The sequence below is a fragment of the Microcaecilia unicolor genome, chromosome 2 (assembly GCF_901765095.1).
Source record: "Microcaecilia unicolor chromosome 2, aMicUni1.1, whole genome shotgun sequence".
NCBI lineage: Eukaryota > Metazoa > Chordata > Amphibia > Gymnophiona > Siphonopidae > Microcaecilia > Microcaecilia unicolor.
This window is the reverse complement of record NC_044032.1, coordinates 566652324-566678236: the sequence shown is the minus strand read 5'-3', so window position 1 is coordinate 566678236 and position 25913 is coordinate 566652324. Positions and strand designations below refer to the sequence as shown.

The following is a 25913-nucleotide window of genomic DNA, read 5'->3' as shown; positions in this document are numbered from 1 at the left end:
GATAGTTTATTTGTGATTCTCCATTCCAATATTGTGTTAAATATTGTCACTAAGAATCAAGAGAGGGAATATAATGGTATCAGTTTAAATTATTAGGATTATTGATTATGCTGAATCAGATATACCAATATAAAATGCAGCTTTTAAAAGATGTATTGAAACTGCATTTCAATACCTTCTTTCCCCTTTTCTGGTACCAGGCCTAGTCAATTACAAACACTTAAAGACAAAAGAGAGATATATAGCTTCCTTCTCCTCCCACTTGAAGGACTGTTTATCAAAAGCATGACTAAGGTGGGTACCTGAAGGCTCATCCAGACATCTCCGAAAACCAAAGACCCAAGAGACAGAAAGTCTGGAGAACAAAGAACTCAGAGGTAAACCATAAACAAAGCATTTGCTTGTTGCCTCGGATATGTATATCTGCCCCCTCCCATCAGCTATCAGGGAGGACATGTGCAGTAAGGAAAGACTTGTAATGTGATCATATGAACAGACTGAAACCTGTGCAAAAGCCCTCAAGCTATAGAAAGCCATTTGCCAGCAGATATCAAGGAAACATGTGACCATGCTTCCTTGCAAACTACAATACCCAAGATCCTCTGCAAGCTTCAATGCCCACAACTCGGGGAACATTATAAAAAGCCTGGAAACAGCCCAGCTCTCTCTCTTGGGACCTGCCTCCTCTTGGGACCTGCTGCTCTCTTTGGGATTTGCTGATGCCTTGCTCCTGACCATGTGCTCATCAGTCAGCTGGACCACAGCATGCTTGTAACAAGGACTGTAAGTTAACCTATAACCTTAAGATTTGGACCTGTTACTTTGTTCTATTTTATGCACAAATTCTCTGTTCTAAGATCATTTTAAAAGCTATCTCTCGTTTGTAACCTTATTTATATGATTGCATTAATCATATTGTAAAATAATAAACCTTTTGAATCTAAATATATAGTGTTCTTGTCCTTTAGATCTGGTAATGCAGGTTAATGCAACCCAATAAATACACTTAATTCCTTTTATTCTTGAATCGTTCTTACCTTGTGGGTAAGTGGTGGAGAAATTTTAGCGAGTGCTCTTATAATATTCCCCTGCTCTTTGTTCTTAAATATCATATTAGGACTGTGACAATTTTGTAACATTTTTAATGGATTTTAAGAACATTTAAATTATATCTTGTAACACTCAGCATAACACTGACAATGAAAACTTCATCAACGACCTGGACCTAATCCCTGGTGGATACCCAGCTGACAGTATCTGGTCAACATTTACCCTCCTCACCACTGAATCAGTTACACAAGCGACCCATAGATTCACCAACACCCACTGCAAACTGGATACATGTCGCAGTCATCTACTTAAATCCGCCCCCCGGCCGCTTCATAGCAGACCTCACATCCCACCTAAACTTCATGCTACAATAAGGTCTCTTCCCCGAGGAATATGGTAACATCCTACTCACCCCAATACCAAAAGACACCAAGAAAAACACAAACGACCTCACCAATTACCGCTCAAGTTGCGTCTATCCCACTAGTAGTCAAACTGATGGAAAGCTCAGTGACCAAACAGATTACGGATTACATGGACAAGTTCTCAATACTACATGACTCACAATCAGGATTCTGCCCCCACCATAGTACTGAAACTGTCCTAGTCACTCTCCTGGGGAAATTCAAACAGGAAATAGCCACAGGTAAAAGCATACTTCTCCTCCAATTCAACATGTCGAGCGCATTTGACATGGTAAACCACAATATACTACTAAGACTCCTTGGCCACTTTGGGATTGATGGAAATGTACTTAATTGGATCAAGGGTTTTCTCACCACCAGAACATACCAAGTAATCTCAAACTTTAACATATTACCACTGTGGAAAGCAGCCTGCGGAGTACCTCAAGGATCACCATTATCACCAATACTCTTCAACATAATGATGCTCCCACTGGCAAAATCCCTATCCAATCGAGGCCTTAACCCGTTCATCTATGCAGATAACGTTACAATCTACATTCCTTTCAGACACAACTTAACAGAAATAACCAGTGAAATCAATGACAGCCTGAACATCATGGACTCTTGGGCAAATTCATTCTAACTGAAACTGAACACTGAAAAATCACACTGCCTCATCCTCTCATCTCAACATAAGTACAAACCCACAACCATAAACACCCCAGGACACACCCTCCCTACCTCAGATAGCCTAAAAATACTCGGTGTCACAATCGACCGCAACCTTACCCTTGAGAGCCAAATAAACTCCGTAATAAAGAAAATGTTCTAGTCAATGTGGAAACTTAAAAGATTAAAACCTTACTTCCCAAGAGAAATTTTTAGAAACCTAATACAATCAATGGTCCTAAGCCATGCAGATTACTGCAACGGAGTCTACGCGGGATGCAAAAAACAACTCTCAAAAAAACTCCAGACCGCCCAAAACACGGCTGCCAGGCTGATATTTGGTAAAACACGATTCGAAAGTGCTAAACCCCTCCGAGAAAAGCTGCACTGGTTCCCAATCAAAGAAAGGATCATCTTCAAAATCTGCACTTTGATCCACAAAATGATCTACGGCGTAGTTCCAGGATACATGATAGATCTCATAGATCTACCAACTAGAAACAGTATCGGATCATCACGATCATACCTAAACCTACACTACCCAAATTGCAAAGGACTTAAATACAAAACAACTACGCGTCCTGCTTCTCCTACATAAGTGAACAACTATGGAATGGACTCCCAAAAGCCATGAAACAATCCATGACCATCTAAACTTCAGGAAATCACTAAAAACCAACCTCTTCAAAAAGGCCTACCCCACTGATCCACCGTAAACCCCCACACCTAGCAACACAGCATTACCGATGATCGTACTGGACAATATACAATCTTCATTCCCTTCGACCCTCATGTTGCCTGATACACACCTACCTCATTCAACCACAATACAACAATGTATTTGACATCAACCAACTTGACGAATGCCATTACGGTACTATGTAAGCCACATTGAGCCTGCAAATAGGTGGGAAAATGTGGGGTACAAATGTAACAAATAAATAATGTACAGGGACAGTCCATCAAATAAGGGAATTTTTGCTTTATTTTGGGCACACCGACCTCATGTGATGCATCCCAGGATGTACTTCATGCAGTTAGGTGCTGCCATTTTGTAAGACAGCACTGTGGAAGCAGGAGGAATTGGGCATTGCTCTTGCTTCCCACTTATAAGGTATACAATAAAGTGTGTGTGTGTTTGGGGGGGGATGTCAAGGTACACTAGACCAGTGTGTGTGTGTGTTTGGGGGGGGGTATGGTGAGACTTCTAAAGGGATTTTTTGGTATCTTGGTTTTGGGCATCATGAGGGCATAGAGGACCCTCTACTTCAAAGCGGGTCCTGAATGCCTCCTTTGACTTGATGTTAAAGCCCTGGAATTGTATTCAGCAAGTCACTCTTCAGCACACTTTTCTCAATGCTGAATTAGTCTAATTATGATTATTTTACATATGCTTCGCACAGATATCCTTAACCCATGTCTCTGCAGAGGGTTAGCTTGTATGCTAAATTCCTTTCTGCATCATGCACCTACACAACTGTAAGCTAATGTCACACTAATCTTGCACAAAGTCTGAGCACACTATTATTGCATTGTCCCTCAGGCATGTAAACTCTTAAGTTGTTTAGACATTCATTGCTACTTTTTTCATTTAATTCAAAGTTAGTTACACTTTCTTTACCTTGAGAAAGGGGATGACCTCCTTCATAATTGCTTTAATTTGCTGATCAAGCTGCTGAGTATCAATTCGTGGACAAGGAATAACTGGAACATTATTAGGATGTTGCACTGCATGGTTCTCGCCAACACTTGAAGCTTTCAAACAAAAAAGTTACAACTCCAATTACTAAGAATCACCACAACTGCTTTAATCCTCTGAGTGTGGTAGGCAAATTAAAGAATTTTCTAATTAAAGGCCAGTTTCTTTATATCAAAGATAGAAAAGAGCACAGTTTGCAAACACTACTGACATATTAAATGAAAAACCCTTCTCAAGTCTCTCAGGATCATCGCATTCATTTGAGTTTCCCTCATTCACATCATTTCAAAAGATAGTGTCTAGTCTCTCTGTTACTTATTGCTCTCTTGATCCTATTCCTTCAGATTGGCTCAAAATCTCATCTTTGGGTTTATTAACTTACCTACATGCAATGATAGTAAAGAGTATCACAGAAGAAGTTGTACCAATAGCTCTTAAAGGAGCTTTGGTAAAGCCCAGTTTAATAAAACCTTCACTTTTTTCCTCTTTCTCCAAGTAACTATCGACTGGTTTCAAATCTTCCTTTTTTGACAAGAATATTGGAAATCATTGTATTTTTACAGCTTCAATCACACTCTGAATCTATAAATGCATTACTCCCAAGACAGTCAGGTTTTAGAAAAGGTTATAGTACTGAGACAGTAGTGACAGCCCTTTTGAGTCAACTACATTCAAGACTTGAACAAGGCACAATTGCCTTACTTATCTCACTTGACCTATCTGCGGCATTTGATTTGATTGATCATAATCTATTAGAACACTTGCAATCACTGGGAATTTCTGGTACTGTTTAGAAATGGTTCTTCTCCTCTCTTAGTAATCGCTCATATAAAGTGGTACAAAACTCATCTACCTCAAAATCTCATACTATTTCCTGTGGTGTTACACAGGGCTCTGTCCTCTATTATTTGTCAGCCCACTAGCACTGCTTATTCAATCATCGGGTATCAGTTCATATTCTCATGCTGATTTCTTGCTGATTCATTATGTAGATCCATCAAAACATAGATTTAAAGCCTATACAAGAATGTCTCAGCAAGTTTGCTAGCTGGCTTTTTAAGCACAAACTGCTACTAAATCCTGAAAAGACCATAACTTGTTGTATAATAGGTCATAGTTCGATATCAACTCTAATCCCTGCTTTGTTTGACAGGTAAATTGTCCCGGTACAATCTGTCAAATACTTAGGTGTGATTATACACTCAGCTCTATCGTTTAATGATCAGATATCAGAAGTAGCAAATAAAATCCTTTTATCATCTAAGACAATTACGCTCAATCAGAAATACAATAGACAATAACTCATTGCGTATTTTGGCTTATGCTTACATTACAACACGCCTTGATTATTGTAATATCATTTATGCGGGCATTACTAAATTCAATTTGAAACGCCTACAAACTATTCAAAACACAGCTGCTCGTATAATTTGTAGAACCTCAAGATACGATAAGGCTACACCTTTATTACATTAACTTCATTGGATCCCGATCTGAGAATTTCATTTAAGGTTCTTATTGTTACATATAAAGTGCTATACTAAGGTACACCATCATATCTTGCAAACTTAACTATTCCATACACACTGTCGCAAACTTTACGCTCACTTACTGATAATAGGCTGATAATTTCACCTCCCTCGAGAGCTAGGTGTGAATCAACTCGAGCCTCAGCATTTTTCTTTCTATTACTATGGAATTCCCTCCCAAAATTTATCAGGGTGGAAGAATCATTTACGCTCTTTCATAAGGCTTTGAAAACCTATTTCTTTAAAAAAGCTTTTGAAATTTAACACTGTTTATCTAGAGAACCACTCAGAAAGAAAAAGAAATATGGTTATTTAAACAGGGAATATATACTATCAAACGAAATAGTATTGCCCGATGTGATGTGTACAATTGTTTTTGTCCTCTTTGGTATGAAAGCTTTTGTTAGAGCTGTCCTATCACAAAATCGATTTCTTTTATGTTAGAATATTATTGTATGTTATTTGTACTTTTTAAAGATGTAAACCGTTCTGATTTGCTATGTAAGAAGTAACAGTATAGTAAATAAATAAATGATAAACTAACATTTGAAAGATGCCAAAATGAATGTGTCAATAGTTGCTGAAATGACATGCAGCATCATGTTTTGAAAGACACAAAAAGAGAACAGCTATTATGCACATAAACCTACATTTACCCATGTAAAAATGCCTTCAAAAATTACTCCACTTCAGATCAGGTGTAAGTATGGGTGCTATTTCACAATGCATATTTTTAGATGTGTGAAAAAGGTAATGGGTTAGGTCAAAGACAAAGATAAGGCGCGATCTGCGGAGGATAAAAAGGCAGATGCACCTTCTCCTCTGCAGGTCCCATTCCCAACCTCCTCTGTTCTCAAAATCAAAGACACAGTGGTGCAGGTGTTTGACTCGCTCTTGGTGATGCTGTCTGAACAATTTTTGGAATTGCGGGGGCTACTTGCCGATTTATTTTATTTATACATTCTTGTATCCCACTATTTAAAAAAAAACAAACAAACAAGTTTGGTTCAAAATGGCTTATAATTTACAGTTGGGTGAAGTTACAGTAGTGTTATTTTGTTAGAAGGTATTTTACAGCATTTGTAGTTTATGTTGCTAGTTGTAGAAGTTTTTGTAAATTTATGTTTTCAGTTCTTTCTGAACTGTAGATAATAAGTGATACTTCTTATGGCCTTGGGTATTGAGTTCCACCATTTAGAGCCTAGGTAGTTAAATCCGGCCATGTAGATGGTTTTGTAGATTATTTCTGCAGTTTGGTAAGTGGAGAAGTAGGTAGTCTCTGGTTTCAGGGCTTGTATTTCTTGCAACTAATTCGATCAGGTCTAGCATATATTCTGGGGGCATTCCAAATAGTATTTTGAATAGGAGGGTGGTTATTTGAAGAATAGTCTTGCCTTGATTGGCAATGTAATAATTCAAGTAATGGAGTTGATCTCTCATATTTTGATTTTTTTTAAATATCAGCTTTGCTGTCGTGCTTTGGATGGTCTGTAAACTATTTTAATGTGCTTTCTTTGCATCCTGCATATGCCACGTTTCAGTAGTCTAGTTTTGATATCATCAATTGTATTATTAGCCAGAATGATTGTCTTGGAAATAGCCTCTCAGCCTTCTCAATTTCCACAGTGTTTTGAAGCAATTTGATATAACTGCTGATACCTGTCTGTCTAGAGATAAATGTTTATTTAGGACGATTCCCAGTATTTTGATTTAGAAGGTTTTGAGGTTGATTGTAAATTTTTGGTATGCTGTGGGGTTATGCGGGCTGGATATCACTAGGAGTTTAGTTTTGTCTCTGTTTAGTTTGAAGGTTGTGGCCCTCATTTCCTGTTTGTAGAAGGGAGGCGCTGGGCGGTGGAAATTGGAGGAGGGGAGGCGTGGAACTTGGATGGAATTGGGGCCGTCGGACGGGAGTGGGTCCGTGGAACTCAGATGGATGGGAGTGGAAGGAGGGAAGGGGTCATGGAACTTGGGGGGGGGGGGGGGATTCTTTACTCACCTCCGGTGGCTGGGTTCCCTTCCCTCTCACTTCCCCCATTGGTTCGCCCTGTGACGTCATCCCCAGGGCGGACCAATGGGAACTGTGTTACGAACCCAGGCATCCAGACGGAGGTGCAAATTATTATATAGGATTTTGAGTTACAATGCTTTCTGTCTGCTTACTAGGTGTACACTCATAGTTTATTCCTTTATTCAGTTAGAACCAGCCAGCTTTACCATTACCAAAGCAATGGATTGATTCATGTTTCATAATGTTCTGTTCACATAATAAGCTACAGTGGTGGAAATAAGTATTTGATCCCTTGCTGATTTTGTAAGTTTGCCCACTGACAAAGACATGAGCAGCCCATAATGAAGGGTAGGTTATTGGTAACAGTGAGAGATAGCACATCACAATTAAATCCGGAAAATCACATTGTGGAAAGTATATGAATTTATTTGCATTCTGCAGAGGGAAATAAGTATTGATCCCCCACCAACCAGTAAGAGATCTGGCCCCTACAGACCAGGTAGATGCTCCAAATCAACTCGTTACCTGCATGACAGACAGCTGTCGGCAATGGTCACCTGTATGAAGACACCTGTCCACAGACTCAGTGAATCAGTCAGACTCTAACCTCTACAAAATGGCCAAGAGCAAGGAGCTGTCTAAGGATGTCAGGGACAAGATCATACACCTGCACAAGGCTGGAATGGGCTACAAAACCATCAGTAAGACGCTGGGCGAGAAGGAGACAACTGTTGGTGCCATAGTAAGAAATGGAAGAAGTACAAAATGACTGTCAATCGACAAAGATCTGGGGCTCCACGCAAAATCTCACCTCGTGGGGTATCCTTGATCATGAGGAAGGTTAGAAATCAGCCCTACAACTACAAGGGGGAACTTGTCAATGATCTCAAGGCAGCTGGGACCACTGTCACCACGAAAACATTGGGTAACACATTACGACATAACGGATTGCAATCCTGCAGTGCCCGCAAGGTCCCCCTGCTCGGAAGGCACATGTGACGGCCCGTCTGAAGTTTGCCAGTGAACACCTGGATGATGCCGAGAGTGATTGGGAGAAGGTGCTGTGGTCAGATGAGACAAAAATTGAGCTCTTTGGCATGAACTCAACTCGCCGTGTTTGGAGGAAGAGAATGCTGCCTATGACCCAAAGAACACCGTCCCCACTGTCAAGCATGGAGGTGGAAATGTTATGTTTTGGGGGTGTTTCTCTGCTAAGGGCACAGGACTACTCACCGCATCAATGGGAGAATGGATGGGGCCATGTACCGTACAATTCTGAGTGACAACCTCCTTCCCTCCGCCAGGGCCTTAAAAATGGGTCGTGGCTGGGTCTTCCAGCACGACAATGACCCAAAACATACAGCCAAGGCAACAAAGGAGTGGCTCAGGAAGAAGCACATTAGGGTCATGGAGTGGCCTAGCCAGTCACCAGACCTTAATCCCATTGAAAACTTATGGAGGGAGCTGAAGCTGCGAGTTGCCAAGCGACAGCCCAGAACTCTTAATGATTTAGAGATGATCTGCAAAGAGGAGTGGACCAAAATTCCTCCTGACATGTGTGCAAACCTCATCATCAACTACAGAAGACGTCGACGCTGTGCTTGCCAACAAGGGTTTTGCCACCAAGTATAGGTCTTGTTTGCCAGAGGGATTAAATACTTATTTCCCTCTGCAGAATGCAAATAAATTCATATACATTCCACAATGTGATTTTCCGGATTTAATTTGTGATGTGCTATCTCTCACTGTTACCAATAACCTACCCTTCAATTATGGGCTGCTCATGTCTTTGTCAGTGGGCAAACTTACAAAATCAGCAAGGGATCAAATACTTATTTCCACCACTGTATGTGCTGTCCATTTCACAGCCAAATGTTTTTGTTTCTAATTTTCTGAATATGCCCTCTTATCCTTCAACTACTGGATGCTATCTTCCTTCCTAGGCAGATCGCCATTTGTAAGTGTGCAGCCCATACTAGATGTACAGATCCCATTTTTTTTAGGAAATGCCTTTGCAGACAAAATAGCCAGAGAAGCTACACTAACTGCCCCTTTACATGACAGTCTTTTCCAGATAGATAAAGAAGTAACCTTCCTGGATCTAGCACTCAACAGGAGGGATGGTAACAATCTTAACAATAATGTTTACAGCATACGTGTTTTCACAATACTCTAGATTTTTCTGTTCATAATGTATGCTCTGTGCTAAGTACAATTTTCAGGGAGAACAGGATTGACTCCCTTTGAAATTCTGTTTGTCAGGCAGTATGTAATCCCTCAGTTTGCCTCACTGGAAAAGAGTCATGAGGAGGCTGAGAAATCACTGGCAACATATATGAAGAAAATGTTCACTAATAAAGAATTTTGTCTAATGTTATTTCAAATCAGTTTGAAGATCCTGAACATACTAAACTTGGAAAGGTTCAAGCAGGAGACTATGTCCTAATCAAGGTCATCAAGAGGGAAAACTGGGCTTAGCCCCGTTAAGACAGTCAATATCAAGTACTCCTGAGCATCCCCACACCGGTACACACAGCTGATCACACTGCAATAAGGTTGCAGAGCCTGGAGCTGAGATTAAGTTACCAGAGTAGACCACCTTCTTGCAAGGGTAAGCCCGGCTACAAAGGGGAGGTGCTTCAACAGAAACCCTCGTCTCAAACCTGGTGAAGAAATCAACAACACAAGTGAGACTTTAGGGTCGAAATGGAGGCCTTAACATCTGATCCAGATGACCCACGTGAACACTGCTGAGACAACAGTGTTGGAGTTCCCTTCGGCACGACTGGAAAAGAGAACAATCAGGACCTTGACCGACAGACAGATGACAATCAGGTTGGTCCTAGGAACCATTTGTGGTATACTTCTTATCATACTCCTGTTCCAGGTTATGCACAGTCAACAGGACACCAAATCCTGCAGACCAGGAAAGGAGTAATTCCGAAGACCACTTCAATCGGATGCTGGAGGACTTCACTCAAGGTTGGACACAGAGTTCCTGCAGGTTGAGTACTACACAAAGTTTGTACTGCTCCTGTCTATTCTGGACCTTTCCCATTGGGACTCTTACCCCATCATCATCTTTCCTTGACGGAGATTCTTCCTGGACCCATCTATCTGATCTTCGCCCTTCACCTACTCTTTTTTCTGGAACTTGAGAAGGACTTGTTTATTTTGGACTTTTGCCATAATGAAGTATTTGCTTTTTATCTTACAACTCTTTGCTGTTCTCCTACTCTTGTGCTCACTCTCCACCCACTGTTTCTCTTCTTACCGTTAATGGTACTCCTAATGTGTCTGCAGCTTCTGTTGCCTACTCTTCTAATGCTTGGTATCATATGGTGTCTGCTGTTATACAAGTTAACTATTTCTGTATTGCCTGTGTACGTTCCTTCTTTGCTTTTACTTCTCTTTCTTTTGTTCTTACTGAACCTTTACCTACTCATGAGTCTATTGTATGTTACATGCTGGTACCTGTCAGCGTATGCCTCTACATCTCCAACTTCAGGTTGCACAGTGGACCACCTCCAACTGTGAGCGTGCTTGTGGTCCTAACCCTTATGATATTTATATTTCTGTTATTGCTCAAACTCCTCCCCCTCCTATTGCTTCTTCCTGTACTCAGACTCTCACTGCTGCTTCTCTTAATGTGTCTTCTTGTTATGAAAAAAATGGTTTCTGCTGTGGTTAACTGTACTGAATTTTTATTAGTCGTATTAATCGTCCTCTATCTCCTTCTTACATACCTCTTTCTCCTGTCTTGCAGCTTATCCTCTTATTTGGCTCTTCTATGTATTTCCTTTTTTGGTACAGGTCAACATTAGTCAAGTATTGTCTTGTGTGACAGCTATTCCTTTTACTTCTTCTCGTGCTGTTTTTCCTTTTAGGATATTTTCTGGCAGTGCTCCACTCACTTATACCCATATATTCCTGGGAATGCTTCTGATATCTGTACACCTGTATGCTTGATTTTCTATTCCTGCTGAATTTCATTTATTTTCTAGCACTGAACTTGGTGCAGTTTCTTTCTTTCCTCCTGGCTTGCAGGCCGCTACTAATGCTAAGTGGCTTCAGAAAATTTGATATGACATGTTGCAATTTATTAATTTAGAACACAGTATGCGAACTTCTACTACTACTTATTTCTGTAGCGCTACAAGGCATACGCAGCGCTGCACATCCTGTTGATTTTTCTGCTGATGCTTGGTTTTCAGGTTTGTGTCCTTGTGTAAGAAATATGCCACCATAGTTTTAATTATTTATGGACCCACTTTTACTCATGTTACCATACCACTGCTTCATGCTTCTCCTTAGACATATCATTCTCTCCTGCACCCCATTTTTGTCCTCTTAAATTATATTTTTCTTTTTAATCTTTGTTTTTTAGCCCAAAAATACCTTGTGACCTTTTCTCTCTGAGGCACTTCCAGTACTGGGTCTGAAGAACCCAGTCCTCCCCTCCAGAATTCCACCTTTGTGTGTGCTCAGTGTGTGTGAAAGGCCTCATGCTCCTCGCTTTTCGGACTTTCAAGAGGGAAATGTATATTCCTTCCTATGCTAGGCCTGTTACAAAGGCTAGGCCTGTTACAAAAGCCTTTACATTGTTCTGTTTGGTTTTCATAAGTTAGCATGATAAGTCATTATCTTTGTAACATACAGTGCTTTTTCAAAACTGAGGAATGACACTTCAAGGATGCAAGTTTGGCTGGAGCTGAGTATGCCTTTCATATAAGGTAGATATAACCTTGGAAGGTGGTGAGAGACTGGGGAGGATACAGTGAGCCTAAGATGTCTAGAATGTTTCAGTCTTGGGAAAGAGGACACAAGGGGATTGTTTTAGTTTGAACGCAGTAATGATAACTAATTAGCCAATGGCCACCGAGTGTGCACGTGCGCACACACATCAGGAGAGACTGATATGATACAGGAACAATCCATATATGGCACAAGCTACCTAATGATTCTAATTTAGGAGAAATCACATGATTTGGGAGAAAACGAAACTTACAACAGTATATATGTGTGACAACCTGCTCCAGAGAGAACAATTACTTTGTATTTGGCTTAGTGAGATACCAATAAAGATTTTACTGGTTGCGCCTACAACTAAGCCTAATTGTCTCTTTTATTTTTTGGCCTACGGGCTGAAGTGTCTCCCCTCCCAAGGGACAAGGAAAACACAACTGTATCATGATTTTGCCACAAAAATTTGCAACTCACATCCCCTGGACGCTTGGTGGCCATTTCCAGAAGCAAAAACCCAAAATATGAAAGAAAAAAGAAGGCCGGTTCTGGCCACCAGAGGGCGAGGTGAGCACAGACAAGGAACCTAGTGGTTAGGGTGGTTGACTTTGGTCTTGGGGAACTGAGGAACTGAGTTTCGATTCCCACTTCAGGCACAGGCAGCTGCTTGTGACTCTGGGTAAGTCACTTAACCCTCCGTTGCCCCACGTAAGCTGCATTGAGCCTGCCATGAGTGGGAAAGCGCGGGGTACAAATGTAACAAAATAAAAAACATTCACATACGTGACACATGGATTACTGAGACCGAAGTCAACACGGCTTTTGTTTGGGGAAATCTTGCCTGACCAATTTACTTCAATTCTTTGAAGGAGTAAACAAACATGTGGACAAAGGGGAGCCGGTTGATATGTGTATCTGGATTTTCAAAAGGTGTTTGACCAGGTACCTCATGAAAGGCTAGAGAGGAAATTGGAGGGTCATGGTATAGGAGGAAATATCCTATTGTGGATTAAAAACTGTTGAAGCATAGGAAACAGAGAGTGGGGTTAAATGGGCAGTATTCACAATGGAGAAGGGTAGTTGGTGGGGTTACTCAGGGGTCTGTGCTAGGACCGCTGCTTTTTAATATATTTATAAATGATTTAGAGATGGGAGTAAACTAGCAAGGTAATTAAATTTGCTGATGACACAAAGTTATTCAAAGTTGTTAACTCATGACAGGATTGTGAAAAATTACAGAAGGACCTTACGAGACTGGGAGACTGGGCAGCTAATGGCAGATGACGTTTATGTGAGCAACTGCAGGTGATGCATGTGGAGAAAAAAGAACCGAATTATAGCTATGTCATGCAAGGTTCCACGTTAGGAGTTACGGACTAAGAAAGGGATCTGGGTGTCGTCGTCGATAATACACTGAAACGTTCTGCTCAGTGTGCTGCTGTGGCTAGGAAAGCGAATAGAATGTTGGGTATTATTAGGAAAGATATAGAAAACAGGTATGAGGATGTTATAATGCTGATGTATCGCTCCATGATGCGACCGAACCTTGCGTATTGTGTTCAATTCTGGTCGCCGCATCTCAAGAAACATACAGTGGAATTGGAAAAGGTGTAGCGAAGGGTGACTAAAATGATAGCAGGGATGGGACGACTTCCCTATGAAGAAAGACTAAGGAGGCTAGGGCTTTTCAGCTTGGAGAAGAGACGGCTGAGGGGAGACATGATAGAGGTATATAAAATAATGAGTGGAGTGGAACAGGTGGATGTGAAGCGTCTGTTCACCTTTCTAAAAATACTAGGACTAGAGGGCATGCGATGAAACTACAGTGTAGTAATTTTAAAACAAATAGGAGAAACTTTTTCACCCATGCGTAATTAAACTCTGGAATTCGTTGCCGGAGAACGTGGTGAAGGCAGTTAGCTTAGCAGAGTTTAAAAAGGGGTTAGACAGTTTCCTAAAGGGCAGGTCCATAAACCGCTACTAAATGGGAAAAATCCACAATTCCAGGAATAACATGTATAGAATGTTTGTACGTTTGGGAAGCTTGCCAGGTGCCCTTGGCCTGGATTGGCCGCTGTCATAGACCGGATGCTGGGCTCGATGGACCCTTGGGTCTTTTCCCAGTGTGGCATTACTTATGTTCCCTGGGCTCTTCTCAATGCTGTTTATTACAGCCTCCTTCACTACAGATGGTTATACCAACTTCCATGAGAAAAAGAGCCTTCAGCTATCGGGGACCATTCTTGTGGAATTCATTACTTGTTAATGTCAGTAGCATATCTATTTATCTTGGTTTCTGTAAAGCTCTGAAAACTGATTTTTGAAAATGAGTTTTCAGTAGGTCTTGCTTCTGTATGGATTACTGTAACATTAGTAGTAATTAACTATGTAACTTGTTTTCTTTTTTGTTGTCTATTGATGTACACTGCTTAAAAAATTCAGTATTAAGCGATATTATCAAGTTAATAAATCCAGTCCAATCCAAATATGTAACTACTCAATGGCATGTCCCCTAGTCTTTGTACATTTCAAAAGAGTAAACAATCAGTTCACATTTAGTCATTTTACTCCACTAAGAATTCAGTAGACCTATCATATTTATTTTATAAAGTATTTATAGTGGCCTACTGAACTAGGTTCATTCAGGATGGTTTACAAAATAAACAATTTACTTTTCTTTATTTAACACAATAGACAAAATAAAATCAGTACACTAATATAAATCCACAAGTTCATAACTAATCCCCTGGAAATAACTAAGCCAAATAATAATAATAAATCTCCCCTGGTTGGGAGGTGAGGATAGTGCTGGGCAGACTTATACGGTCTGTGCCCTGAAGAGCACAGGTACAAATCAAAGTAGGGTATACACAAAAAGCAGCAAATATGAGTTATCTTGTTGGGCAGACTGGATGGACCGTGCAGGTTTTTTTCTGCCGTCATCTACTATGTTACTATGATCTCTTCTCTAAGCTGTAGAAGCCTAACCTCTTCAACCTTCTTTATATGAGCAGAGTTCCATCCCTTTAATTATTTTGGTTGATTATTAAGGCCTGTATATATTTTTTTATTTATTTTTATAATGCATTTATTAATAATTACAAGTATACAAACTTGTTCAGAAAAGGAAATAACAGCATCTAATTAAAACACTGTTAATATAACCAAGAAAAAATATTTTGCCGTATTTGCTCAAGTCCTCAATATAGATTCAAGAGGTTACACAATGGAATTAACATTAAATTTAAATTTATAAACAACATTAAAGAAATAGCATTGCATGATTCCTTGATTTATCGGTTCTACATTATTACATCAAGAGAGACTGTTTTATCCTTAACCCTACTTATTTTTAGATGTTAAAAAAAGCCGTTAGTTGGGCAGGTTCAAAGAAGACATATTTTATAGATTGAAATTTTACCACTCATTTGCAAGAAAACTTTAAAAAAAAAAAAAAAAGTAGCCCCTAATTGAAGTACACCAGGTTTCATCATCAAAAACTGTTGACGTCTTTTTTGCGTTTCTTTTGCAAGGTCCAGAAAAATTTGTATTTTTTGTCCCAGAAAGAGTTTTCCTTGATTTTTAAAGAATAATATCATAATCCAATTTTTATCTGGAGCCAGGGCAACTGTGGCAATTAAAGTCGATGGTATAATCGGATCAGAGTCCAATGATTCCAGTATTGGTGCGATATTAAGATCTTGATTACCATGATCTACTTGATTTACTTGAGTCTTTGACAGCAAATAGTAAATCTGTGAGAAAGGGGGTATAGCTTCTTCAGCTATCCCCAAAACTTCCTTTAAATATTTCCTCAGCATTTCTCTTGGCGTTACTGTGAATTGTTTTGGAAAATTCAAAAAGCGTAAGTTATTACTTCTAATTGAATTTTCTAGAAATTCTGTTTTTCTTCGCAAAGAAGTTAAGTCTTTTATTGAGATTATCTGGAAATTTTGTAATTTTTTTTTATATCTTCTCCTTGATCTTTAACATGCTGCTTTACCACATCCAATTTCTTTTGAATTTTGTTCTAGTACCACAAAATCTTGAGACAGTTTTTGTATTTGAGGGCTTAGAGCCTTGCTAAGATCCACAATTAATGACCATAGGGAATCTAGTGTAACTTCTTTAGGATTAGACATAGAAATAGGAAATTGTGTGGACTGTACCTCCGCCATTTTTGCCTGCTCTGTCTGCACCAAACCTTCAGCTTCTTTCTCCTTCGGTTATTCAGCGGTCACAGAAGGTTCCCGCTTGGATCATCTGTTTCTCAACCACCCGGGAAAGTCTGGTTGTTTGCGCCGCTTCCCACCTCACTTCATCCAACCCTGATAGGGAAAATGGTGTAGGGGGTGCCAACAGAGGAGAACTACAGCTCGAAGGGCGAGGGGGAGGTACTCTTTCTTTGGGGCTGAGCGTCAGCTCTAACCCTGGAGGACGCACCGGCGTCTCCATTCACGCCGGTGCGGTTCGTGGGTTAACCCCTTCGGGAGTTGGAACCGGTAGTCTCTGGAGGTGAGGTATTATCCCTCCAGTAACAGGAATATGTCGCGGCGGGGCAGTGGAAGCTGGACAGCCCCTTCTCTTCGGCATATTCACAGTAAGGTAAGCCTTCACGGAGCTAAGACAGGATCATGCAAATGCTACGGCGGCCCATACTGAATCTCCTCCCGCCTGTATTTATTTTAAGGTGAATGTAATAGTTTTTAAAATCTGTATGGTGATGTTCCTTCATAAAATGACCGATCAGTACTCTACTACATAGAGTTAGTATTAGGAATTAATTCTTGTGATTTACGATAGTTTTCAAATTAAAATCAGTTAAACAATGAAAACAAGATTTCAACATACTGTCCAAACTACTCAGATCTTGGAACCTAGCACTGTGTAGTTATATTTTGGGTTATAACCTCCACTGTCCCAGGTACAAGACTGAGCCCACTAGGGATAGAGAAACTACTTGCATATAATAAATGTAAGCTACTTTAGTTGTACCATAGAAAGATTGTATATCAAATCTAATATCCTTTACCTTCTTCCCAATGTGTATCACTTTGCACTTGTTCACATTAAATTTCATCTGCCATTTGGATGCCAGGTCTTCCAAATCTGAAAAGGTCCGCTGGCAATTTTGTGTCACCTGAAAATTTAATAACTTCACTTATTGTTTCTATTTCCAGATCATTTATAAATATGTTAAAAAGCATGGACCCAGTACAGATCCCTTGGCACTTCACTATTCTCCCTCATCTTTTGAGAGAATGGCTCATTTAACCCTACCCTGTTTTCTATTAACCAGTTCACAATCCACGTCAAGACACTGCCTCCTATGCCATGGCTTTTTAATTTCCTTAGGTGTGCACTATCAGAGACTTTTGTTTAAATATTTCTGAATATCTAAGTACACTATAGCTGCTTTATCTTTATCAATATTTATTCATACTTTCAAAAAAATGTAGATTGGTGAAGCAAAACTTTCCCTTGGCTAAATCCATGTTAATATTGTCCCATTAAACTATGTTTGTCTACATGTGCAGTTAATTGTATTCTTTTTATAGTCACTACCATTTTGCCCAGCATTGACACGAGGCTCACTGGTCTGTAGTTTCCCAAATTACCCCTGGAACCTTTATATAAAATTGGAATTATGTTGGCTACTTTCCTATCTTCAGGTACCATGGACAACTTTAATTACAGGTTACAAAATTGAAGATCTACTACTAGCAATCTATCATATAAAGCAGCCAAGGAACGGAATAAACTTCCTAATTTCATGAGATTAGAATGCTATTTAACATTTATAAATGATCAGGAAATCAGAATGACAAGTGAGGTGATTACATTTGCAGATGACAAAACTATTCAAAGTAGTCAAAACACATGTGGACTGAAAAATTGCAGGAAGACCATAGGAAACTGGAGATTGAGCATCCAAATGGCACATGAAATTTAATGTGGACAAATGCAAAGTGATGCAAATTGGGAAGAATAATCTGAATCATAGCTACCTAATGCAGGGATCCACCTTACGAGTCAGCACTCAAGAAAAAGATCTGCGTGTCATTATAGACAATACACTGAAATATTAAGCTCAGTGTACAGTGGTGGTGGTGGCCAAAAAAGCAAACAGGATACTACAAATTATTAGGAAAGGGATGGTAAATAAGATCAAGAATACTATAATGCCTATTTTTATCACTCCATGGTGCAACCTCACCTTGAGTACTGCATTCAGTTCTAGTCACCATATCTGAAAAAAGATATAGCGGGAATTAGAAAAGGTTCAAAGAAGAGCAACCAAAATGATAAAAGGGATGGAACACCTCTAATGTGAGGAAATGCTAAAGAGGTTAGGGCTCTTCAGATTGGAAGAGAGATGGCTGAGGGGAAATAGGATTGAGGTCTACAAAATCCTGAGCTGTGTAGAACAGCTAAAAGTGAATCAATTTTTCACTCTTTCAAAAAGTACAAACACTAGGAGACACTAAATGAAATTACATGGTAATACTTTTAGAACTAATAGAAGGAAATATTTATTCATTGAAAGAATAGTTAAGCTCTGGAACTCGTTGCCGGAGGATGTGGTAACAGCGGTTAGCGTATCTGGGTTTAAAAAGGTCTAGACAAGTTCCTGGAGGAAAAGGCCATAGTCCTCTATTGAGACATTATTTGGTCACCTTTGATATCGAGGCACTATATACGAACATCCCTCAGGAAGAGTCCCTCAGCAAGATCCAGAATATTTTGAACCACAGTACCAGTAACCAAAGAGTCCCAACTGCTTTTTTGATTGAACTGGCCAGATTTGCTCTGAAGGAAAACTATTTGTTTTATTGGAAAGTTTTTTTAAACAGACTAAAGTAACAGCTAAGGGTGCCACTACGGCACCAGAAATCACAACACTTTATGTGGCACATTTTGAGACTAAATTTTCAACTTATCTTTTTCTTGAGGAAGTATGCTTCTGGCGCCAGTATACAGACAATATACTCATGTTATGGAAAGGTAATGTGAATAGACTACAGGATTTTCATGTCTGGCTGAACTCCTTGGACTGCAATTTAAAATTCACCACAAATTATGATTCACAGAAGACTGCCTTTCTAGACATCACCATCTCCAAAGGCAGATACAGTTTGACACCAGAATACATAGGAAGCCTATTGACAAAACAACTTTTTACATTTTGATAGTTATCACACCAGAGGCCTAAAGATGCCCCTTCCTCGATGAAGGCAAGGCGTCCGATGACAGTCTGCTGTGAGATCTGAACTTGGAACAGAACTAGGGGAATCTGTTGAGATGAGTGGCAAAAAATCCACCAAGGGATGTCCCCACTCTTGAAAAATTTTGCGGATGACGCTCATGTTGAAATACCATTTGTGTAGTTGCAAAACCCTGTTCAGTTTGTCTGTCAGACAGCGGTCCTTTCCTGGTAGGTATGCAGCTCAGAGAACCATTCCATGAAGGAGGGCCCACTGCCACATTCCAACTGCTTCCTGATACAAAGGGTAAGATCCTGTACCTCCCTGCTTGTTTATATAAAACACTGCAAAATCATCCGTTTGAATGAGTATGATTTGATTCTGTAGCTGATCTCTGAAAGCCTTTAGAGAGTTCCAAATTCAAGAAGGTTAATATGGAAATCTGTTTCTGAGCAGACGAAGTTCCCTGGGTGTGAAGCCCATCCACATGAGTTCTCCATCCCTATTTGGATGCATTTGTTGTTGAGCACCTTCTGAGGAGGACTATTGAATGGTAGTCCCACAGTCAAATTCATCCAAATGTACACCAGAGAAGGGTGTGAGTCAACTCTGGTAGAATCTGGATAACATCCACAAGATTCCTGGTCATCTAAGACCACTAGGAAGCTAGGGTCCCACTGGGCCTCTCTCAAGTGGAGACGTGCCATGGGAGTGACATGCACTGTTGAGGCCATATGGCTCATCAATCTCATTATTTGCAGACCTGTGATCTGCTTGCTGCTTCGGACTTGTAAGGCTAGTGTTGATAAGGTCTCTGTTCTTGCTTGTGGAAGAAAAGCCTGAGACTCCAATGTATCGAGCAGGGCTCCTATGTACTCCAATCACTGGACCAGAAGTAGGCGAGACTTGGGGTAGTATATGATAAACCCTAGTACCTCTAACACCTAAATAGTTAGGCACACTGACTCTGATGTTCCGTCCTGCGATATGATGAGCCAATCGGCCATATAGGGAAAACATATATACTCCCAGTTTGTACAAATATACCACAACTACCACTAGACAGTTGGAGAGTACCCTGGGAGCTGATGCAAGGCCTAAAGGCAGAATGCGGTACTGGTAGTGGTGTTGCCTATGCAGAATCTGAGATACTTCCTGTGACTGAGAAGTATCAAAATGTGGGTACAGGCATCCTTTAAACCCGAGCGCATAGCCATTCTTTTTCCTGAACCATGGGAGGAAAGTTGCACAGAGAAATCATCGTGAACCATTTTTTTTTGACCAGGAATTTGTTCAGGGCACTTAGGTCTAAGATAGGATAAAATCCTCAACTCATTTTTGGCACAAGGAAGTACCTGGAAAAGAATTTCTTCCCTTCTTCCCCCTAGTGGTATAGGTTCGACCACCTTGGCCTGTAGAAGGGCAGAGATTTCCTCTGCAAGCATCTGCTTGCACTGAGAGCTGATGTACAATTGGTGGTCTTTGGCGCCAATGCAGGGCATACAGAGACAGACTATTTGAAGAACCCACCAGTTGAAGGTTACAACGGGCCACCTGTGATGGAAACTTTGCCTCCCCCTTACCAGTAAGCCATCCGGGATGGTTACTTTGATTGCGGGCTATGCTCTCCTGGAGCCAGTGAAAAGCTCATTCCTTGCGTCAATTTGGAAGCCAGCTAGGAGTTCTTTGGGTGGGACTGGCAAGTCTAAACGCTGGACCAGAGGGGTCTGGACACAGCAGGAAGGCGGCAGAAACCTATGCCTTGAGAGTAGTAGGCCCACCACCTAGGCCCATTGGAAAACCTCCGTGAGGAAGAGGGTGCAGTTGGAGGGTGTCGAGATTGGGTTTGGATTGTATTTGTATTATCACTAGTCAGCGTTCACACCGTGCTCTGTCGGATGATATCCTCAGAGAAAGAACAGATGCACATAAAGGCTCACTTTTCTTTGAAATGACAGAACTACTTCTCCATTTATTTCTATTTCCATGACCCTAGAAACCAATTATGAACATATATCTCACACAGTGGTACAAAGATTTAGACCCCCTAGACTGAACATCAGTTTGGACTAAAATATTTCAGTTGGTCAATTTCCACAGCATTGATCAGAACTCAAGTTCAAATCTTCACAATAGATCATGCAACACAGATTCAAGTCATGGGAGCTGGACAACAATGTACTGAGTTGGTGGCAGAGGAATCAAATAGGCTCCAATCCAAAAATGGATGATGTGACCTCCAGAGGCAATTTTGCAAGACTGCCGCTGGAACTCATGGCAGCCATTTTGAATGAAGACAGCAGGGGCAGCAGTGTATGAGGATAGCTTCTGCCCTGATTCTCCACTACACCATCAGGTGAACAGTAGGCTCAGATGGGAGAGGAGGGGCGGGTGGATGAGCAAGGCAGCTTACGGTGTGTTGGAAAGGGGTTCTCTGTTCAGGGGTTGGAGAGGAGGAAAAGAAGGAAGGAAAGGAAAGAGGGGGAGGAATTCCAGACACCGCAAGGAGAGAGGAGAAAGAGAAAACTACTTGAATATAAACCCTCAATTCACACTTGAGTTAACATTTTTCTCTCCTTTTTGGGGGGAAAAATGTTTTCTCGGTATGTATTAGAGTATATACGATAATTGTGTGTTATATCGATTATATCAAGAATGCTAACATACAAGTGTAGTTGATAATGCTATCAAAGTCAACTTATAAAAATGTAATCTGCACCCGAAAATTCAAAAAGTGTAAGAGAAAGAGAAAAAAAGAAATCCTCATTTAACTGCTCTTGGCAACTTATCTGTATATAAGTACATAAGTAATGCCACACTGGGAAAAGACCAAGGGTCCATCGAGCCCAGCATCCTGTCCATGACAGCGGCCAATCCAGGCCAAGGGCACCTGGCAAGCTTCCCAAACGTACAATCTCTGTGAATGTGATTACCTGTGCAAAGGTCATAATCATTGCCAAACAAACCCTTAGGAAATCTTATATTTCTTTTGCATTTATCTTACATAACAAAAATGTTTAAATGAACCTTAGAATGTTTAAGCTACACATGTTCAGGCAAATAACCACAGATTTGATAACTGGTTTCAACTATTCAATACATTGTTCACATTTTTTTTTTTTTTATAATTGGAAAATAAAACCTTAACTGCCCTGACAGCCAGGAGACTTCACAGAGTCTGTGTTTCATGTATATTACCATCAGATGTCTGAACCAGAATTGACTGTTTTGCACCACATACTCTTTCTTTGAAAAAGGAACTATGTCAGTGAGCCATACACCAATGGAGATAATCAATAAACACATTCCTGTAATCATTTCATTCTATTGGAATCTTGCATTCTTCAAGGAGGTCACAAAAATCAAAAAGCTTTCTAAAAATAAATTGTTCCATTCCATACCAACATTAATGCTATTTGGGGCAACAGTTTGTAATAAAAAAAGAATAAGGAAAATAAAATTATTTCTGGTTCAAATCTATGTAACAGTATCAAATGGTTGTATTCTGTATGGTGGCAAATTATGAAGGCTTCCATTATCTGATTCTTTAGACTACTCCGGTATGCTGTTAGTCGTGCATATATGTTTTGTCTTCCTCCATCCAACATAAAAGTGAACATGAACACACAAGTGGAAAGAAATTGGTATGCTGTCTTGGATCAATCAATACAATGAATCCAGACTGGTGAGATGTTTATTTGAGGATCTTTCATAGACTGATTGCTCAAATCAATACAGATTGCTGGGGTGGTGATCAATAACTACTAGGAAAACAGAATACACAAACACAAAACAGCATAATCATTGAAAAGAATGTCAGTCTAAGAGCCCTGTGGGATAGGTTGAATGATGATCCCAGAAAAGAACAGAATTATAGAGCCTCACAATCATCAGGAAAAGAAGAAAATTACTGTACATGCTTAGGCGTTTTTGCTTGTCAGATTGTGGAAGCATTAGATAATTAGGAGGTCATTTACTAGCAGCACATGTTATCTGCTGCAGGGTCCATCAGCACATACTAACCTTTAATAAATGAAAAAATAGTTATGTAATTCAAAATGCGTGAAACAACAAAGAGGATCTCTACATAGCAAAAGGATGGAATCCAAGCATATAGCACCATTTTTCAAAGTAAATCAAATGACTATCATACTTTAAACAGAGGGGAGTAACCTGAACAGAGCAGTTACAACCCAAACCACCTTACTGGGCAGACTACATGGCCAATGCTGATCTTTATCTACCATCATTTCTATGTTCCTTTCATATAAAAGGAAGTAGGGGAGGACCAACAAAAGTAGAAAAGGAAATCTTGGAATCAAAGAATGAGAAACACAAAGTTTATTATGGTAGAAAAAATGATTAAAAATTAGGCCAACAGGTCAATGTAAAACAAATCCCCAAAAACAGGAGGAGGTCAGAGGAAGGACTTGACACAATGCCACATTTCAGCACAATAAATTGCATCAGCAGTCACAACAACCTAGAGCCACAAATAAAAACAAACAAACAAAAATATTTTGTTGTTTGTGGTTCTAGATTGTTTGGATTCCTGATGCAGGCAGTTAGCAGTGTTGTATAGTAACTAAGTAAATGTAACTAATTATGGTATTTAAGTAAACATTTTGTAATTTTTTACTTGTAAAGAAGTGCAGGATAACATTCGTACTTTTACTGAAGTAATAATTTTGCCAGTTTTTACTACTTTTACTGAGTTACAATTGATGATTGCTGTTAAACTGAAAAGCAAAAGTGGAAGCGAAATATAAATGATGATTCCTCAGTAAACCAAATGAAACAGCAAAAACAAACAGGATTTTGATATTGCAAACCTTGTCACACAAACAATGGATCATCTCATCCTAATTTTTGCTGCTTAGTGAGTATAGCCTATAAGAACAGTGGATTTGCTTATGTTTGTTGAGCTGGTTACTGGTCTCCAGCCAAAAAGAACAATGATGAGTTGGGTCACTTTGAAGCGAAGATGAAGCTGAAGCTAGTTGAAGTTCTAGGTGAACACATATGCCTCTACCACAACAGACCATTGGTTATCCCCTGGAAAATTTTACTTTGGTGTGACTGTCCACAGGATTGACAGGGTCTTCAGAGATGAACCAGCTCATTTTCGAAAGAGAAGGGCGCCCCATCTTCCGATACAAATCGGGAGATGGGCATCCTTCTCTTAGGGGCGCCAGAATCGGTGTAATCGAAAGCCGATTTTGGACGTTTTCAACTGCTTTCCGTCACCGGGACGGCCAAAGTTCCCGGGGGCATGCCGGAGCATGGTTAAGAGATGGGCACCCTCAGCCGATAATGGGAAAAAGAAGGGCGTCCCTGGCAAGAATTTGGTCCGCTTTATTTGGTCCCTTTTTTTCAGGTCCAAGTCCCCAAAAAGTGCCCGAACGGACCAGATGACCACCTGAGGGAATCAGGGATAACTTCCCCTGACTCCCCCAGTGGTCACTAACCCCCTCCCACCCTCAAAAAAATCACTTTAAAAACTTTTTTTGCCAGCCTCTACGCCAGCCTCAAATGTCATACTCAGGTCCATCGCAGCAGTATACAGGTCCCTGGAGCAGTTTAGTGGGTGCAGTGGACTTCAGGCAGGCGGACCCAGGTTCACCCCCCCCCCCCCCACACCTGTTACATTTGTGGTGGAAAATGGGAGCCCTTCAAAACCCACCCGAAACCCAGTGTACCCACATCTAGGTGCCCCCCTTCACCCCTTAGGGCTATGGTAGTGATGTATAGTTGTAGGAGGTGGGTTTTGGGGGAGCTTTGGGGGGCTCAGCACCCAAGGTAATGGAGCTATGCACCTGGGATCAATTTGCGAAGTCCACTGTAGTGCCCCCTAGGGTGCCCGGTTGGTGCCCTGCATGTGAGGGAGACCATTGCACTACGAATCCTGGCCCCTCCCACGACCAAATGCCTTGGATTGGTTCGTTTTTGAGATGGGCGCCATCGGTTTCCATTATGGCTGAAAACCGATGGCGCCCATCTCTAATGTTGACCTAAATGTTCAGATTTGGGCGCCCCCAACCGTATTCTCGAAACGAAAGATGGACGCCCATCTCATTCGAAAATACGGTTGGCCCTGCCCCTTCGCGGCGCCGCCCTTAGAGATGGGCTTCCCCGGTCGAAAATGCCCCTCGAAGTCTGCCTGTTTGGCTTTAAGACAGAAGGGTTCCCGCACATTTAATGTTCTTGCATTAGTTCTCAAGATATTCAGAGTTCATCATCACATGAACAATTGTTAGAACTACTACTAATCATCATTTCTATAGCGCTACTAGACATACGTAGCACTGTACACTGGACATGAAAAGACATCTCTGCTCAACAAAACTTACAATCTAATTAGGACAAACAGGACAAATAAGGGATAAGGGAATTACTAAGGTGGGAATGATAAAACATGGGTACTGAACAAGTGAGTAAGGGTTAGGAATTAAAAGCAGAATCAAAAAAGTGGGCTTTTAGCCTAGATTTGAAGACGGCCAGAGATGGAGCTTGAAGTACTGGCTCAGGAAGTCTATTCCAGGCATATGGTGCAGCAAGGCAAAAGGGTTGGAGTCTGCAGTTAGCAGTGGAGGAGAAGGG

At 40.6% G+C, this 25913-nt stretch overlaps 1 protein-coding gene across 1 annotated transcript in view; it reads right to left on the bottom strand.

Moving 5' to 3' along the window:
• The window catches only part of PCM1 (pericentriolar material 1), an 866960-nt gene that overhangs the window by 260462 nt on the left and 580585 nt on the right, over positions 1–25913 (bottom strand). Inside the window, 1 exon segment of the mRNA XM_030191464.1 lies at positions 3748–3881. Coding sequence (XP_030047324.1) covers positions 3748–3881 — 134 coding nt within the window.